Source organism: Camelina sativa, chromosome 4 (assembly GCF_030686135.1).
Source record: "Camelina sativa cultivar CO46 ecotype springtype chromosome 4, ASM3068613v1".
NCBI classification, from domain to species: domain Eukaryota; kingdom Viridiplantae; phylum Streptophyta; class Magnoliopsida; order Brassicales; family Brassicaceae; genus Camelina; species Camelina sativa.
Window position 1 is genome coordinate 21,903,440 of NC_141883.1, and position 17,863 is coordinate 21,921,302.

Below are 17,863 nucleotides of genomic sequence, written 5' to 3' on the forward strand. Positions count from 1 at the left end.
TTGTTTGTCAATGATTTAAGACAATGAAACCTTTTGTGTCAAAGACGAAGCTACATTTGTTGTGTTATAAACGATCATCGAAAGACCAGAAATTAATTGTCATAAACGATCATCATTTGAAACGAAATAGATCATACAAAAGAGTTAGGAAAGGCAAGAGTATATGTGGTCGAAAATACAACATGAGCAACCACAAAATTCACCATTGGAGACAAAAGACACTAAGCGACCTAGGGGAAGAAAAGAGTTCATGTGGTCGAAAATATGTATCTAGGCAACCACAAAATTAGCACCCTAGTAATAAGTAGGTTCTTGATCAAGCTTGAGTGAGTGATCCTTGACTTGGTTCAGGTTGAGTAGGCTGTCGAGAAGGCTGAAAAAACATGGCATTAGAGTTAGTAATCAAAAGAAAAGTTAGAAACTGAAAACAACAAAGCAATATATCATACCTGAGCAAATTCAGACTTATGGAATCTAGAGTTATGGTTAGCTTCCCCACAAATGCCACAATGCATTATTCTTTTTTTCTGTTTTGGTTGCTTCTTAGTAGGTGACTCATTGACACTCTTCTTCCTTTTCTTGTCAGCCTTGGTCTGTTTTTCCTCAGGTGGTTCTGCATACACCTTATTCCCATTTGTACAAGGCCAAAACTTGCCTTTTGCCTATCGGACATCAGGATGAATCCATCACCATCGTTTAACACAAAGTCTTCTTTCAACAACTTAGCAAACCATAACCAATTTTCATAGTTCTCAACCTTGAAAACTCCCCATGCTATTGGATATATACCATTGTTTGCATCTCTGCCTAAAGCTACCAATAGCTGACCCTTAATCTTATTCTTCAAAAAGCAACCATCAATTCCTATGATCGGCCTACAAGTCGCCATCCATGTTCTTCTTATGTTGTCAAAACAAACATAGAACCTGTTGAACATGTCTTTACCATCATCATCCGTAATACATTCGACCTCAACATGTGAATTCGGGTTTGCTTCCATAATCTCAGCTGCATAATCTCTTAATCTATGGAACTGCTCATCATACTCCCTCTCAATCCACTTTAAAGCTGTCTTCCTAGCAGCTTGACACTGAGGCCTAGTGATACTGATCTTCCAATCTGCCTTTACAATTTCTTCAATCTTCCTTGGCATGAAGAACTCAGGATCATCCCTAATCTTATCAACAAACAACCTAGCTATATGCGGCACTGTTAACATCTCACACTCTCCATTTGGAATACAGCTATGCTTATCGATGAACCTATTGATCCTCCACATCTTATCATTTGACAGAATTGACGCATAAACCTTCCACTCACATTTAGATCCATCCTCATCATTAACACCAACACATTTAAACCCTATTTTCGCTTTATCATACCTGTACTGCTTCAGATTTCTCCCAGTTTTGAGAACATAATCGAGAACCGCCTCCTTGAAAGCCACCCCATTGAAAAACGCCTGCTTGTAGAACAACTCCCCATTACCACGCCTCATATTCGTACGACCTCTTACCGGACCATTGTCACCGTCGTCTTCACTCTCCGGGTACACATCGTGGCGGATTGGAGGTTCATCGACAAACTCCTCAATCATCTGCTCGATGTGAAATTGGTCTCTATCTTCACCTTCTTCGTCGTAATCAGGCGTTGGGCCGCCGGGATCTCTCTCGATTAACGCCATCAAATCGATTGAACTCGGATTTCTCTTTTTGGGGATTTCTCAATTTAGGGTATTTCTCTTTTTGGGGATTTCTCAATTTAGGGTTCTATCGATGATTTTGGGTTTCAAACAATGTTTAATCGGGTCAAAACCACTAAAAATCGAAAACAATCGGGTCAAATTATGGTTAATTGGTTATCTCGATAAATTTGGGTCAAAATAGGTTTAATCGGGTCTAAATTGGTTTAGGCTTTTCGTTAGACGGTTAAGCAAATAGTAAACCATGACAAACCCAAGATTAGGTGTAATTAGATCTCGAACTTTTAATTCGGGGTGATATAAGTGTAAAACTTTCGATTTGGGGAGAAATAGGTGTCAAGAATAGTTGACAGGGATATATAGCTCGTGTCCGTAGTTCGGGTTCCATACAGCAAGATATGATAGTATATTTTGGTTGATACACGGACGGGTCAACAACAGCCCAAACCCGACCCGGAAACCCGTGAAGCAAAAGTTTTTAAAAGGAAATGTGCGAGACGAACTAAAGTGGACCCGACTTAATTCAGAACTTCAGAAATCCAAAAAGAAAAAAAAAAATTATTCTCATTCTCTTCAAGAAACCGAATCCAACAAATGAAGGATTACTCAAAGATCGGCGATAAACTAGTGATGCAAAGACCTAGACGAAGATGCGAAGGAACCGCCATGGGCGCCACCGTGTTCGATCTCCGTCCCGGCGTCGGCATCGGACCTTTCCATATCGGTAATTGCAATTCTCTCCAAATTTGTAATCTCTGCTACTTTTCCTTTAGTTTCTATGATTCGAAACAGAGTTTATCATCTACGCTGTGTCTATTGGAGTTGGAAGATAGCAAAATCGATTTTGCGATCGGAGATTGCGTGTTGTTTTGGGAATTGTTTGATTACATCGCGATGAAGTTCTTTGGTTTGAATATTCGATAAATTGCTGCGTTGTTTGATAACTGTTGGATCATCTTTAGTATCTAGCAAACGTTGTGTTAGCTTGGGTTAGTTCTTTAGCATACTGTTTCGTCTTCCGATCAGTTTGACCGACGATCATAAGTTTTGTCTTCAGGAATGCCGATTTGTGAAGCTTTTGCTCAGATAGAGCAGCAGCCTAATATATATGACGTTGTTCATGTTAAATACTACGATGAGGTTTGTACTAATTAATACTAATTCATTGCTTATATTCGCCAATTCTTTCAACATATCTAAACTTATATCTGTGCTGGGGTTTGTATGATTTTGTTGCCTCATGCAGGATCCTTTGAAAATGGATGTTGTTATTAGCTTCCCAGATCATGGGTTTCATCTTCGATTTGATCCCTGGTCTCAGGTACAATTCTTTCCGTGATCGGAGATTGCATGTGTATGATTTAACCAACTTCACCGCTTTATAAGCTCGTGGATACAACTATTAAAGAGTAGAGAACATCAGAACAATATCTTCATGTTTTTTTACCTACAATTGAGTATATTTTTAATTGGAAGTTGGAACAAACTTAGCTTTGTCTTTTGCTGTCTGTTAAAGAGACACTCTAGTTTATTATTCTTCCAATTTGTTTGCAGAGGTTACGCCTTGTTGAGATATTTGATGTTAAGCGGCTTCAGATGCGCTACGCCACTTCTATGATTGGGTGAGTCAAGGAATATTAATTTCTGGGTTTGGTGTAATTTACTGTTGTAACCACTGTCTGTTTGCTTGTACTTCAGGGGTCCATCAACACTGGCCACTTTTGTGGCTGTTTATGCACTTTTTGGACCAACCTTTCCTGGGATTTATGATAAAGAAAGAGGGATATATTCTCTGTTCTACCCGGTTAGCAAGAAATAAAATATGATCACACTGTTTTCCCGTAAATGTTTGAATCATGCTATCAATGTTTAACATTTTTACTATGGCAGGGGCTATCCTTCGAGTTTCCAATTCCTAACCAATACACGGACTGCTGCCATGATGGAGAAGGTATGCTCACATAGTTACTTGCCTAGATAAATTATGTTATGTTGATTACTTTGTTAGGTACCTAACTTCCTACACTTTATTTTCTCCTATACATAGCGGCACTACCATTAGAGTTTCCAGATGGCACCACACCAGTAACATGCCGGGTCTCTATATATGACAACTCAAGTGACAAAAAAGTTGGTGTCGGAAAGCTGATGGATAGAGCATCTGTCCCTCCTTTGCCATCTGGCAGCTTGTATATGGAAGAGGTCCATGTCAAGGTTTGGCTTATATTCAGATAGTTACTTTCCCTTTGTGTGTTTAATAGCTCTTAGTCTAACATAATTAGCAGTAGCCGTCTTCGCATGACTCAATTAAATATTTATGCAGCTTGGCAAGGAACTATACTTTACTGTTGGAGGCCAGCATATGCCTTTTGGTGCATCACCACAGGTAAAATTTGTACCTTATCATATTGAGCTTCTTCTTTAGAACTTATTATTTTATGCTCTGAGCAGGATGTATGGACTGAACTAGGTCGACCATGTGGGATCCACCCAAAGCAGGTGATCTATATCCGACTCTCTAAACTTGTTTGTAGATGGTGAACAGATGCTTACATTAGCTTCTCTTACAATGGTGCCTGTATTAGCTGTCAGTTCAGTGCCTAATTGGACATTTAGATTTCTTATTCTGAATGTCCTTTGTTTTCCAGGTAGATCAAATGGTTATTCATTCCGCGTCAGATCCACGACCAAAAACAACTATATGTGGGGATTACTTTTACAACTATTTTACTCGTGGTTTGGACATCCTCTTTGACGGAGAGGTAGGAAACTCATCAAAGTTATATGTTCCCTTCATATGTTTTCGTTATTCACGACTCTTACCTTTTCTGCAGACTCACAAAGTTAAAAAGTTTGTTCTTCACACCAACTATCCCGGTCATGCTGATTTCAACTCATACATAAAGTGCAATTTTGTGATTTCTGGTACGTAATGCAAATGAAGCAGCTCATGTCAGTCAATTATGCTTTACTCAGATATATGCTGTCTTACTTTTCCAACAAAACTACGCTCTCTTGTTGCTTTGCAGTTGGGGAGGATGCGGCAGAAGCAAACAGAGGTGGAAACAAGATCACTCCAAGCACTAATTGGGATCAGGTTAAGGTAAATTAACTTCAGACCAAAGTGATATAAACATAACAGAAATTGAATGATAAAGCTAGTCTATGTTAGGCCTTGACCAATTGTCCCTAAACGTTTTTATTGGTGTAAAATATCTTAACCAATCCCACCATTGCGGGATCCTATTGCATAATGGAAAGAACCTTGTGAGGAAGCATTGAGGAAATGATCAAATGGATTATTACTTTGAGCATAATTCATGACTGAACTGAACCATCAGTAAAAGTGAGAATCATAACAAATTGAGGAAAACATTTCTCTCATGAAACCTGGCTTTCACCTTTAGGAAATACTTGGGGAATGTGGCCCAGCAGCTATCCAGACGCAGGGGTCAACAAGCAACCCTTTTGGATCGACTTATGTGTATGGCTATCAGAATGTTGCTTTTGAGGTGAGGCATTTATTAGTAACCAACCTTATATCAGTAAATTATGATCCTTGTTGTATATTTGCAAATTGTTAAAGTGACAGTTTATGTTGGGTTAAAATATTTGCAGGTGATGAAGAATGGTCATATAGCCACTATAACTTTGTTCCAGTCATGATGTATACTGGTGAGGTATGTCGATCTTGAGTTTGCCCATACATATTAATATTGCAAAGTTATGATATTGTAGACAAAATTTGCTCAAATTAATTTGTCTTGTGTTAGTTATATGCTACTGAATGAACAAAGCTTCTCACATGTGGAATATCAATCAATGTCTTTGTAGGGGGCTCAAGATCTTCCATCAGACTCTGTAAATCTAACGTCACAAGAAGCTACGAAACTTATGGATGATACCAAAAAAACTACAAATGTCTGAAACAAAATGTTGTACAGTAGTACGTTTGGCTAGTTACTATCACGGTTATAATAACAGTTACTCTGGTTTTATTCATTTATTCAGACAATGACTATATCCATTTATTAGATATATTTAGCCTCATCAGTTGAGTAGTTTGTGGTCTTGATAAATTAAAGATTCAAAAAATGACATTGAAAAATAAACAAAAGCCAAAAACCAAAAACCAAAAAAAGGACTCCGTCGCCGGGATTCGAACCCGGGTCTCTCGGGTGAGAGCCGAGTATCCTAACCAGCTAGACTACGACGGACTGTTGACTAGTATTGACTTAACTTCAATATAACTTACTGGCGTAGCCAAGGTGTCTTCTTCTGCGATATCTCTTGGACTCTTCTATCCGTTGCGTGAGTCGTGACAAAGGTTTTGTGAATGGTTCCAGGAAAGAAAGGGGAAGTGGAATTGTGGATTGTATTCATCAGCGATACGTCTCTTCTCCTCTGGTACTCTTTTCTTTCTTTCTTTTGATTCTCTTCTCCTTCCGTTTCGTTTCGACTTATGTAGAACTCCTAAGCTGCTTTTTAATTGAGAATTGGCTTTTGGTTCAATCCATGGGGTTGCGAGTACTTGAATTCTCAAATAGTTCCGATTTCTCTTTCGTTGGATATTAGTTATTCGTCTTTAGCTGCGCTAATTGGATTTGGAATGCATAGTAGTAGTATTGGCGATTGGTTTAGGGTTTATGCCTGATTTTTAATTGATTTTAGGGATTGAGGTTGGTGGTGTGAGGGAAAGCTTCGGTATAGTTAGAGATGAATGCTTCCGGGTTAACTGTTACTCCGCCCAGATTTCACCTTCGATGGCGTTCAGATCGTTTTGGCACAACTCAGAGAAGCTCTCAAGCTTTTACTGTTCTAAGTAAACTTGATAATCGAAACTCAGCTTGGCGTAATCTTAAAAGGTAGTTTTTTTTTTTTTCCTTTTTTTTTGTTCGAATAAGCATATGCTAGTTCTTTCTTCATGGTTATCTATCTGAAATGCTCTTTTGCACAGTTCTTGTTTGGCTCTTCCTACACAACGAAGCAATGCTATGATCGTCCGTGCTATGAGTGCTTCCTTTGGTGATATGGCAGATGATTCAACTGGTAATACATTATTCTGAGCTCTGCATAATGCTAATTTAAGCTTTCTAGTTATGGCCACATACTCATTACGCGATAATCTTGGGTTAAGCTTGTAAACCGTGCTTTTTGTGTAACTTAGTAGTGATAGTTTGGTTCTTTTGAATTGATCTAGCCGTCTATAGACGAAGCAATACCTAGCTAGTAATGGAATGCGTAATTCGTAGTTAAAAACTTGAACTTGACAGCAATGATTCAAGCCAGTATGATTAATGTTCCCAGCTAATTTCATAGGTTCAGCTGTCTTCCCTCGGATCAATGTCAAAGACCCTTATAAACGGCTTGGGATAAGCCGGATGGCCTCGGAGGATGAGATACAAGGGGCGAGGAACTTTCTCATTCAGCAATATGCAGGGCACAAACCCAGTGTTGATGCAATCGAATCAGCTCACGACAAGATTATCATGCAGAAGTTTCATGAGCGTAAAAACCCGAAGATTGACATATCGAAAAAGGTCCGCCAAGTGAGGCAGTCCAAAGTGGTCAACTTTGTTTTCGAAAGATTCCAAACTCCTGCCACTGCAATCCTTGTCAAAACAGCAGTCACGTTTGCAGTTCTTGGCGTTCTAACTATTTTGTTCCCTACTGAAGAAGGACCGACCTTTCAGGTTGCGTTATCACTAATAGCTACCTTTTACTTCATCCACGAAAGGCTGAAGAAGAAGCTCTGGACTTTCCTTTACGGGTAAATAAGCTGATCTAAATCATAAAAACATTTGCTGCTACCTTCTTGATTTAAATTCGCACCTGATCAGATTGATGTTGTGAAACAGGGCTGGAGCTTTCATCTTCTCCTGGCTGGTTGGGACATTCTTGATGGTATCTGTGATCCCACCGTTCATCAAAGGACCAAGAGGTTTCGAGGTCATGTCTTCGCTCCTAAGCTACGTTTTGCTTTGGGTGGCTTCGAGTTACCTCCGGTAGCGTTGTTCTAGCTCTGTTCTTTTTCCCTTTTTTGGGTCGCAAAAATCTCAAATTGTTATCTCGGATTAAATCAAAACAGACACAAAAAGAGAAAAATGCATCATCTTCTTGTGACATAGAAAGTGATATGACTATTTTTTGGTCTTGGAGTTGTTATTTCGCCAACTTTGTGACTTGCGCTTGCCGACTAATTTATTCATGTCTCAGTCTCGATAGGGGTAATTGTTTGTCTTATTTTAGCCTCGTTCCATATTTGAGATCTTCCTGCAATGAGATTGAGATGAGATGAGATGAGATGAGATGAGAAAATAATGTTTCACTTTATGAAAAGTGACTAACATAAAAAAAAGAACTTTAGTTATTGACAGAGAACAAAAAAGTTATTACTGTATTAATCATGACGTTACTTTTCGTTGATTCCGGAAATTAGTATGATTTGTAGTACTACTAGTAATAGACTCTCTCTTTGTTAAATGAAAAATAGGAAACATCGCCTCAAACATGTGCTGTCTCATAATAACTATGGCTGCATGGGTTTGGTTTGGTCCATGGCTTCATTATGTGCATAACCCTCTTATTTAGTATTTCTGTCTCTAATTTATGTATATCTCCCCAAAAAAAATTAAAAACACATTTTAGATGAAAACATTTGTCAGCGTCACGATTAAATACTTGTTTTATTATCTACATGTGTATAATCTTTTTGTGCAGTGTACCTTCCAATTTATTGAACGTTTTAAAAAACTTATAAAGTTTGGCCATCGCAAAGGTTAGTCGTTTCAAATATATATATACGCTAATATTATCTACTTTGGCTAGATTGGATTATTGGTTTAACGAGGACTGGTCTATAGACGATATTTTTTTTTTATCAAACCACTTTTTATATGTACTTTAGATGTTAGTAAGAAAAAGCAAACGCACATGCCTTCATGTGCTCTGCTTTTATATTTTTATTTATTTATGTAAACTCATCAATAGTGAACTCAAAATTCGTTTTCAATAGCTTAAAAACTCAAACAAAGTAAATAAATGATGATATTATTATACAAACTGTTGCTTGGGAAATCATATAAAATCTTTAGTGGCTATGATGTGATGTGCTATAAAGATAAAAAAATAAAAATGTGTCTTCATCAATAGGTGATGTTAATGATGTAAATAATCAACAACTTTAGACTGATGCCTACCAAAAAAAAAAAAAACAACTTTAGACTGATGATGCTGGTCTTACATATTATTACTATTTCCTTTTATTTTAGTTGATGTTTAAGGTGTTTTACATATAAATATACAGTATTCATTTAATTTACTTTTTACATCAAATCATCATTTGAGAAAATAAATTCAACAAATAAAAAAAATATGATATAAAATATGACTGGTCAACGATATTTAATTTTTGTATAAAAAATTGAAAACATCATTTAAAATAAAACAAAAGTTTTTTTTTTTGTTAAAACTTAAAACATCACTTAAACGGAATGAGAATTAGATAATTATAGTTTTATCTCCCCGGATCCTTTTTAAAAAAAATCAATGTTTATAAATGCGCATTATTATTATTTTAGAACAAGAAAGAAATTGCCTAAATACTATTCTTATTCTTTATTAAAAAAAGTCTGTGGATAATAAAATTGAGACACATATTTGTGACAATATTTATTAAAAGATCTTAGATAAATTGTCTAAATTTTTGTTCAAAAATAAAATAAATTGTCTAATTAACCAGCAAACAACAACAACAGGAAGGAGTCTACCAAAAAATCATTAGCCTGCTGCTCTCTACATTATGCTTTCTTTAGCTAATTCCTTAACTTTCACCAATGACGAATGAACAAAACCCAAAAAGAAAAAAAAAAAATAGCCATTAACGATTTAAACAGCTCTGCACAACCATTCCGAATTTTGTTTTTGGAACACCTGAATTATTTGTTTTGATCGCTGTAGGCTAAGCGAAACAGGTCGCCTGAGATAATCTCTGCTTTCTCCGAATCGCATCGTTTCCTTAATGCTGCTGTTTCCTCCGTCGTAATCACCGTCTCGTTCACCTTCGCTTCCGCCATTGTTCTTCATCTCCTCGCGTTTGCTTCTAATTTCCCCTACATCCTACGCCGATTCGTAGGTGAGAAAATCCTCGTTGTTGATTCCTCTTTTAATTTCTCCTCGATTCGTAGTTTTGGTTATGAATTTTTGCGAGATTCGTTGATTTTGAAGTTGTTACTGTGAGTCGTGTGAGCCGGTGGTGTTAGGGAAACTTCGGTTCCGACGACGCAATGTCACACTATTGAATAGAATTAAGAAAAATCTGATGATTAGTGCTGTTGCCTCGTATTGTTTATTATTATAATTACTTTCTTGGATCTTACGGCTAAATTTGTGTTTGTTCTTTGTTGTTTTCATGTAGGCAGGTGTAAGTTAGTCAGAAGCTTTGTTTTCAGCTCACTGCACATGGAGTTTACTAAAGAGTCTTGGCACCACATTGAACATATTCTGCAGAAACGGCTGTGATTATTATAATATCTTTAGTTTATAATAATCTCTGGAGGTAACTGATTTCTTTAGTTTGGTCTTTGTGTGATTGTCTGGAAAAAAAATATAAGCGTAGGCTTGAAACTCTTTTTGACAGACTGTTTAGGATGGGGACCATTGTAGAAAACACCAAATCCTCTGCACAATCTTATTATGAAAGTTCGTTTGTTTATGTCTCAGACAATGTTGAAAACGAACCACGTTGTTGTTGTTGATTTTGGTGTCCTTCTTTGTTGATATGTTTTGGATATAAAAACACGTAGATAGAGTCAGAGACATGAAAATATACAAGTTGACTAAACTAGACTCATGATATTTCAGTGATTGAGTTTGTCCTCTTAATTCCTGTTCGCTCTCTGTATATGTATGACATTGTTGTTGTTTGTTCTTGTCTTGGTTTCTTTTGGGGTAGGATGCGGGAAGGGAGGTGACAGGTGAAGATGGGTATAGGAGAAGATCAGATGAAAGGACCAAGTGGTAGGGAAGAGAAGATTTTTGTTTCTGTTCGTCTGAGGCCATTAAGTGTGAAAGAAAGGGTTAGGAATGATGTGGCAGACTGGGAATGCATCAATGATGAAACGGTTCTATACAGGAGCCATCTTTCTATATCCGAGCGTTCTATGTACCCCACTGCGTATACATTTGGTAAGGCTTTCTCATTTTTTCAGCTTCTTGATTCAAGTTAATCCTCAGATTCTATCTTACTGATCCTTCGTATGCCTCTAGACAGAGTGTTTGGCCCTGAGTGTTGTACCAGGGAGGTGTATGATCAAGGGGCGAAGGAAGTGGCTCTCTCTGTTGTTAATGGGGTTCATGGTTAGGAATGTCTCGTACTGCTTTATTTTTATAGTCTTTATCCACTTTGACTCATGTTTAATACAAATGGTCACAGCTAGTGTCTTCGCATATGGGCAAACAAGCAGTGGAAAGACATACACTATGAGTGGAATTACTGATTACGCCTTGGCCGATATATATGATTACATTGAGAAGGTAAAGTTAACAATATCATAGTCTTTATAGTTATCTTACCTCATTATTTCCAGTTCATTCAGTAACTGTCACCCTTTTCAATTTTTATGTGTTTTCTGCAGCACAAGGAAAGAGCATTTATTCTGAAGTTTTCAGCCATGGAGATCTATAATGAGTCTGTAAGAGACCTCTTGAGTACAGATATTAGTCCACTCAGACTTCTAGATGATCCTGAGGTAAATGTTGGCGTTGGCATCTTATGGAATTGGTTATGCATAATCTTACTTTACTGGTCATTTACTTTGGGACAGAAAGGGACCGTTGTTGAGAAGCTCACGGAGGAAACTGTGCGGGACTGGAATCATTTTAAGGAGCTTTTATCAATCTGTATTGGTATTGATTTTCCAAATGTGTATCTAAATTAATACCTTTGATGCTTTGGTCGCAAGTTTTACTAAGTATCATCTAATTATTGCAGCTCAACGACAAATTGGAGAGACAGCTTTAAATGAAGTTAGTTCCCGCTCTCATCAGATTCTGAGATTGGTAAGGCATTTTGCTGTTTTAGATTAACGATGCAACACTGCAGTCTTCAGGCTGCCTTTGGGAACTTACTTTTGATGATATCTTTTACAGACTGTTGAAAGCACAGCACGTGAATATTTGGCGAATGATAAATTTAGTACACTCACAGCAACAGTGGTATGTACTTTGAATCTTCCATCTTGTATTATCCTAAACCAAAAGATTCATAGATAAACTAATTATCCTGCAGAATTTCATTGATCTTGCTGGAAGTGAACGTGCATCTCAATCATTATCTGCTGGCACAAGGTTGAAAGAAGGTGGTCATATAAACCGAAGTTTACTAACACTAGGAACTGTCATTCGAAAGCTAAGGTTAGCTTGTGTAGTACCTTTAGCTTCAATGAAAATTCTTTGACTTGTGTGCCACCTTCATCTGCTCTTTATTCTTTCCCTGTATTTGAAAATGGTTGAGCACCTTTTCATTGTCTTTGAGAGTTGAGTTCCCAAGCTGAAATATAGGGCTTTGGCCCAGTAGCACCACTTTACCAAGTTATTACTTATTAGCAGATTGCTATTATTAACATCTAACGTATGCTTTTAAAACTAAGTGGGCTCTTTTTACGTTACTAAATTATGTGGCTAGCTTACTGCAGTAAAGGAAAAAATGGGCACATTCCATTCAGAGATTCAAAGCTGACACGCATACTTCAGACTTCCTTGGGAGGAAACGCCAGAACTTCCATAATCTGCACACTGAGTCCTGCAAGAATACATGTTGAGCAATCAAGAAATACATTGTTGTTCGCAAGCTGTGCCAAGGAGGTGACAACAAATGCACAAGTCAATGTTGTCATGTCTGATAAAGCTCTGGTTAAACATTTACAGAGAGAGCTGGCTAAATTGGAGAGTGAGTTGAGCAGCCCTCGTCAAGCTCTTGTTGTGTCTGACACAACTGCATTGCTGAAGGAGAAAGACCTCCAAATCGAAAAGGTAATGCGATTTACTTCACTCAACCTGCCAACATATCTATAAATCAGCTGCTGTATGAGAGTTCACTTCCCCAATTATCTTTTTGTGACAACCAACTTTTGTATTACTAGTAGCTCATTCATACTGGTGATCTGATAAGATATTCACTATAGAGACTTTATGTTCTTTTCATTACCTACAGCTACATAAAGAGGTATACCGACTAGCACAAGAATTAGAGCGGGCGTATTCTCGGATTGAGGATCTTCAACAGATTAATGGAGAAGCACCACAAAAAGAGATATTATCAACAGACTCAGAACAGACAAATGTACGTTAATTGTATTTTTTTAGTTTTACCAAAAGCATGATAAACCTATCAAAAGCCCAATTTATAATCTTGTTTTTGTATTCCTCCAGGTGGTTATGGGACGTCAGTACCCCAAGCTGCGGGTGCGTAGTTCATGGGAGTCTCTAAATATAACACCAGAAAGCCCTCTATCAGCGCGAGCATCCATTATGATGTCCCCACAATCAACCGAGCATGGTTCTGACGAGAATGTTTTCCAGCTTTCAGACTTTAGGTTAAATTCTGGTGCAAGTAGTCCAGCCCAACACCTTCCATTTGTAACTCCTGGGAAATTCACTAAAGTTCGACTTAATATTCGTGGGGCAGAAAATAAAAACGAACCGCACAGTCGCAAGAGGGAATCTGCAGATCAGTCTCGTGTTCAGGAAGAACGATTTCATGAAATGAACGAACCAAGTGAGGTAGATTCTGAATATCCATGCACGGAACTTCGAGCCATAGAAACAGAAAGTCCCTGTATCACCATGTATCCAGAGCCAAACATGCTTCCAGACCGATGCAAGGCTGTGAGTGCACTTCCGATATGTGTACCAGAGTCAAAGAACTTAAGACCACCAACAGAAACTGAAGAAGAAGAAGATGATGAAAGAGTAAAGGAAATCAGTAGTGTCTCTATCCAATCAGCGGAAAAAAGTGAACCCATCAGAGTCTCTCCACACTGTGTTTTGTCACTTACTGACGAATCATTTCCTCATCAGTCTTCTAACCTCAGAAGAGACCCTACAGATCAAGATTTTGTCACTCCGTCTCCTGAAAAGCCTCTAGCTAGGAATCTTGAGAGAGATTCACAAACGGCAGGAGGCATGGGGCTTACTAGAAGCCGAAGCTGCGGAGCAAGCTTTGTATCGAGCTCGTTCTTTTCTGTGTCTGAGATAGATGCTAACAGACCACCAGGCTGGTATCAGAATGAAAGAGCTGAGAGCAACCTGAAATCGTACAACAACAAGAGGCCGCCATTGCCAAAACATATTAGCCGGATGAGCATGCCAGCAACTTGGTTCGAGAAAGAGTTCAGCCCCACACAAAGAATGCCAGCTTCTTTAGATGATGTTAATAAGAGAAAGTCATCACCGAATGGATCACAGGTTTCTCCCTCTAAATCTCATGTGTATGCACGCCAGACAAGTGGTAAAACTTTACTCAGCCAAGGCGAAGGTGAAGAGACTATTCCTCAGAGGGACAAGCGAATCATTCATCTATCGGTTAGTTTTACTAACTTGGTCAAGCAGAGCTTGCCTTCGTTTACCTGTACTTGATACGACCTTTAAATATTGTCTTTATTTTGAGGACCACCTCTATTATGTGGCAGATGGAGGAGATAGAGCAAAAGTTCTTGGCTTTAAGATCGTCAAAGAGTTTCAAGGACGCTGCGGTTGACCCCATACAAGACTATTTAACCATGCCATTGGACTGGCCGTTGGAGTTCAAGAGACTCGAGATGGAGATAATAGAGCTATGGCATGCTTGCAACGTTTCCTTGTCACACAGAAGTTACTTCTTCCTTCTCTTCAGAGGAGATCAGAAAGATTGCTTGTACATGGAGGTTGAACTCCGCAGGCTCAAGTACATCAGAGAAACCTTTACCCACAATAGCAAAGCCATTGAAAATGGACGCACCCTAACATCAATGTCCAGGTATATACAGTATATTCACCCAAAAGCACATTACCTTTATTTGACTGTTTAGATCAAGAATGTATTCGTTTTTTTTAACTGTTTGGGCCGTGAAACAAAATAGCCTGAGGGCGTTGAACAGGGAGAGGTACAAGCTGAGTCAGCTGATGCAGAAGAAACTGGCGAAAGAAGAGAGAGAGAACGTGTTCTTGAGATGGGGCATTGGGCTGAACACAAAGCACAGGCGGCTCCAACTGGCACATCGTCTCTGGTCAGAGAGCAAAGACATGGATCATGTCCGAGAGAGCGCCTCCGTTGTGGGAAAGCTCATGGGGTTCGTGGACATGGATTTGGCGTCCAAGGAAATGTTTGGCCTCAACTTCTCACTTAGACCCCGTCCTAAGAAATCTAGCCTTTGGAAACGCAGTGTTTTGTCGCTCTCTAATTTGTAATTAAAATATCAAAAATCCAAGTGATTCATTCTTGAGCACTAAATTGAAAGTGGTGTGCCTTCTGTAAGTAGTACATTCACAAATGTAAATTGATTTGGGTCTGAGACTGAGATTGAGCAATACCAAGTCTAAAATGACAAATGGCAAAAATCATACAAAATATGTTTGTGCCCTCTAACTATTTAGAGTCAGGTGATACTAAAGTCGTAACGCAGACATCTCACTGAGGAAAGCTCTTGTGTTTATCTTCCGGTTGCAAAGTCCATGCAGTTACTTGTGTGTCACATTTTCATTGAACTAAGAATGCTTCACACTTTCTCTCAAATGCCTCGCCTTGAACCTGCCCTTTGTATATCCCTTTCTCTGTCAAATGCTTCATGTTCTGTGTAAGTGATATCTAAGCAATGTTTGTGTTTTGTAGATTAAGAGCCAGTTCCAAGGGTAGACTAAAAGAGTCGTTTCTGTTTAAAGTTCGGTTAGAGAGAGATTCATGAATAGAAGAAGAGAGGTAACAATACTGTTTTATAAGATTCTTTTTCGCCCTTTCATACAAAATTCACTGCGCTATATCCTCAACTCATTGAGGGGAAAGCAAATTGGATAACTTAAAAAAAAGCAACAAAGAAACTAAAACATCGACAAAAGAAAAAACAACAAATAATCATCAAAGCAAAAAACGAAATGTAACTGATTAATGTAAAACCCCTCCCTCCTCTTTGTATATTGTTGATCAAATCAAGGTTGCTGCTGAGCATCCATGTAACCAGCATCAGCAAGCACTTTCTCCCTCTTAGCAAGCTCAAGATCTTCATCCACCATCATCTTCACAAGCTTCTCAAACCCTACTTGTGGTGTCCACCCCAACACTTCCTTTGCCTTGCTAGCATCTCCTTTGAGGTTATCCACTTCAGCTGGCCTAAAGTACCTCTGGTCAATCTCAACATGGTCTCTCCAATTGAGTCCCAAGTACCCAAATGACACCTCAAGAAACTCTTCCACTGTATGTGCTTCCTCTGTTGCAACAACGTAATCGTCTGGCTTCTCTTGCTGCAGCATCAACCACATTGCCTCCACATAGTCCCCTGCGAATCCCCAGTCCCTTGCCGCCTGCAAATTCCCAAGGAAGAGCTTCCTCTGCAGACCAACCTTGATCCTTCCCAAGGCTCTTGTGATCTTCCTGGTCACGAAGTTCTCACCACGGCGCGGTGACTCGTGATTGAACAAGATTCCGTTACAGGCGAAGAGACCGTACGCTTCCCGGTAATTCACAGTGTACCAATGAGCAGCGCATTTGGAAACTGCGTAAGGAGATCTGGGATGAAACGGCGTCGACTCAGATTGTGGAGGAGGAGTTGACCCGAACATCTCCGAAGATCCGGCTTGGTAGTACTTGATGGTCCGGCCACTGTCGATGGTGTAAGATCTGACGGCTTCAAGGAGACGGAGAGCACCGGTGGCGACTACATCGGCTGTGTAATCAGGGATCTCGAAGGAGACAGCGACGTGAGATTGAGCAGCTAGGTTGTAGACCTCGTCGGGCTTGATCACATCGAGCCAACGGCGAAGGGACGAAGCGTCGGTGAGATCAGCGTAGTGGAGCTTCATCAGAGCTTTGTCGACATTGTGTGGATCGATGTAGATGTGGTTGATCCGCTGGGTGTTGAAATTGGACGATCGACGGATCAGCCCGTGGACTTCGTAGCCTTTTTTGAGAAGGAACTCCGTCAGATACGATCCGTCTTGGCCGGTGATTCCGGTGATCAGAGCTACCTTCCTCGGCTGAGAAGGCGGCATTTCAACGGCGGTGACGGCTTCGGAACTGGATCCGTTGTTTTCTGACGCCATTGTTTTGGGTTTTTCAGATCTGGATTCAGAGAGAGAGCTCTGCGTTGAATCGAGCTGTTGAGTTTAGTTGGATTTAAATAGGAGTCAGAGAGGTTGAAGACGAAGGGGTGTTTTGGTCAATTTGTGATAAGGCTATTTTGGTAAATCTGTTGGGTCTTTGATTTCATTATTGACTGATTTGAGATATTTTTCCTTGTTTCTGTCTAACACGTTAATGGTTTACTAATTTTGTGGTCAATGCCATCAATATATTACTTATAGAATTTTCTTGCAAACTATTCAATATTCTATATATTTTTCAATATATTCATATCATTTGTAAATTTTCCAAAACAGCTAGTCAAAACTATTTTAACTTTTATTTTGTCACATAATAATTGCAAAAAGAAAAGTATTGGTTTACTTATTTTGTGGTCAAAGCCATCAATATATTTTGGTTTTCACAAGTATTAGAATTTTCTTGCAAACTATTCAATATTCTATATATTTTCAATAAATTCAAATCTTTTGCAAAGTTTCCAAAATATTGTTAATCAAAATTACTTTAATTTTTTTTATCACATATAATATAATAATTACAAAGAAAAAAAATTGTGAAAACAGTCAAATTAGATATTTAAATATTACGTTTTAACAAAGAAAATTCCAAAATTGATACGTTAAGAAAATATGAAAACGTCATATTTTTGTATTGAGGAATAAAGAGAAAACCGTCATATTTTTGTATTGAGGAATAAAGAAGTCGGACTGTTTTTATTAATTAATTTAATGCTAAATATAACTCCTATTTTAGTAGAGCTTTTAAGTATTTATACTGATTTGAAAAGATTTTTAAAAACATTCTATATTGAATACATTTTTAGGCTTAGC

At 38.5% G+C, this 17,863-nt stretch overlaps 5 protein-coding genes, 1 long non-coding RNA gene and 1 other non-coding gene across 8 annotated transcripts; 3 read left to right on the plus strand and 4 right to left on the minus strand.

Annotated features, from left to right (window-relative positions):
* Nucleotides 1-83: 83 nt before the first annotated feature.
* On the minus strand, nucleotides 84-595 carry LOC147946078 (uncharacterized). The gene is made up of 2 exons (XR_015596235.1): nucleotides 450-595; nucleotides 84-373 (listed from the first exon to the last, which is right to left on the minus strand). It is a non-coding gene; the product is annotated as an uncharacterized LOC147946078 (long non-coding RNA).
* Nucleotides 596-613: 18 nt separating this feature from the next.
* Nucleotides 614-1,966, minus strand: LOC147946079 (uncharacterized; the record flags this gene model as incomplete). The annotated part of the gene is made up of 1 exon (XM_087509481.1): nucleotides 614-1,966. A coding segment is annotated over exon 1 (1,071 nt), but the record flags the coding sequence as incomplete, so codon positions are not given.
* Nucleotides 1,967-2,204: 238 nt separating this feature from the next.
* LOC104780949 (PHAF1 protein At3g51130) lies at nucleotides 2,205-5,738 on the plus strand. The gene is made up of 15 exons (XM_010505496.3): nucleotides 2,205-2,426; nucleotides 2,760-2,842; nucleotides 2,949-3,023; nucleotides 3,257-3,324; nucleotides 3,401-3,506; nucleotides 3,593-3,653; nucleotides 3,750-3,916; nucleotides 4,026-4,088; nucleotides 4,154-4,201; nucleotides 4,351-4,464; nucleotides 4,537-4,627; nucleotides 4,732-4,805; nucleotides 5,110-5,214; nucleotides 5,321-5,382; nucleotides 5,537-5,738. The coding sequence occupies exons 1-14, from the start codon at nucleotides 2,297-2,299 to the stop codon at nucleotides 5,366-5,368; spliced, it is 1,233 nt and encodes a 410-aa protein (XP_010503798.1). The 5' UTR covers nucleotides 2,205-2,296; the 3' UTR covers nucleotides 5,369-5,382; nucleotides 5,537-5,738.
* A 73-nt stretch (nucleotides 5,739-5,811) lies between these two features.
* Nucleotides 5,812-7,876, plus strand: LOC104780950 (protein CHAPERONE-LIKE PROTEIN OF POR1, chloroplastic). The gene is made up of 5 exons (XM_010505497.3): nucleotides 5,812-6,109; nucleotides 6,374-6,567; nucleotides 6,660-6,751; nucleotides 7,022-7,472; nucleotides 7,561-7,876. Exons 2-5 carry the CDS (start codon nucleotides 6,419-6,421, stop codon nucleotides 7,709-7,711), a joined length of 843 nt encoding a protein of 280 aa, XP_010503799.2. The 5' UTR covers nucleotides 5,812-6,109; nucleotides 6,374-6,418; the 3' UTR covers nucleotides 7,712-7,876.
* Nucleotides 5,847-5,919, minus strand: TRNAE-CUC (transfer RNA glutamic acid (anticodon CUC)). Its single transcript has one exon. It is a non-coding gene; the product is annotated as a tRNA-Glu (tRNA).
* Nucleotides 7,877-9,375: 1,499 nt separating the features above from the next.
* On the plus strand, nucleotides 9,376-15,308 carry LOC104780951 (kinesin-like protein KIN-7G). Of its 2 annotated transcripts, none has more exons than XM_087510501.1 (15): nucleotides 9,376-9,836; nucleotides 10,119-10,259; nucleotides 10,656-10,888; nucleotides 10,974-11,059; nucleotides 11,136-11,236; nucleotides 11,338-11,451; nucleotides 11,527-11,608; nucleotides 11,694-11,761; nucleotides 11,852-11,917; nucleotides 11,991-12,115; nucleotides 12,397-12,733; nucleotides 12,915-13,043; nucleotides 13,133-14,284; nucleotides 14,392-14,717; nucleotides 14,821-15,308. In XM_087510501.1, exons 5-15 carry the CDS (start codon nucleotides 11,183-11,185, stop codon nucleotides 15,146-15,148), a joined length of 2,781 nt encoding a protein of 926 aa, XP_087366627.1. In that variant the 5' UTR covers nucleotides 9,376-9,836; nucleotides 10,119-10,259; nucleotides 10,656-10,888; nucleotides 10,974-11,059; nucleotides 11,136-11,182; the 3' UTR covers nucleotides 15,149-15,308. The 2 variants fall into 2 exon arrangements, with proteins under 2 accessions (XP_087366627.1, XP_087366626.1); XM_087510500.1 differs by having other exon boundaries at nucleotides 9,410-9,836; nucleotides 10,970-11,059.
* A 335-nt stretch (nucleotides 15,309-15,643) lies between these two features.
* LOC104780953 (GDP-mannose 4,6 dehydratase 2) lies at nucleotides 15,644-17,170 on the minus strand. The gene has a single exon (XM_010505499.3). The coding sequence runs from the start codon at nucleotides 16,991-16,993 to the stop codon at nucleotides 15,884-15,886; it is 1,110 nt and encodes a 369-aa protein (XP_010503801.1). The 5' UTR covers nucleotides 16,994-17,170; the 3' UTR covers nucleotides 15,644-15,883.
* Nucleotides 17,171-17,863: the final 693 nt, after the last annotated feature.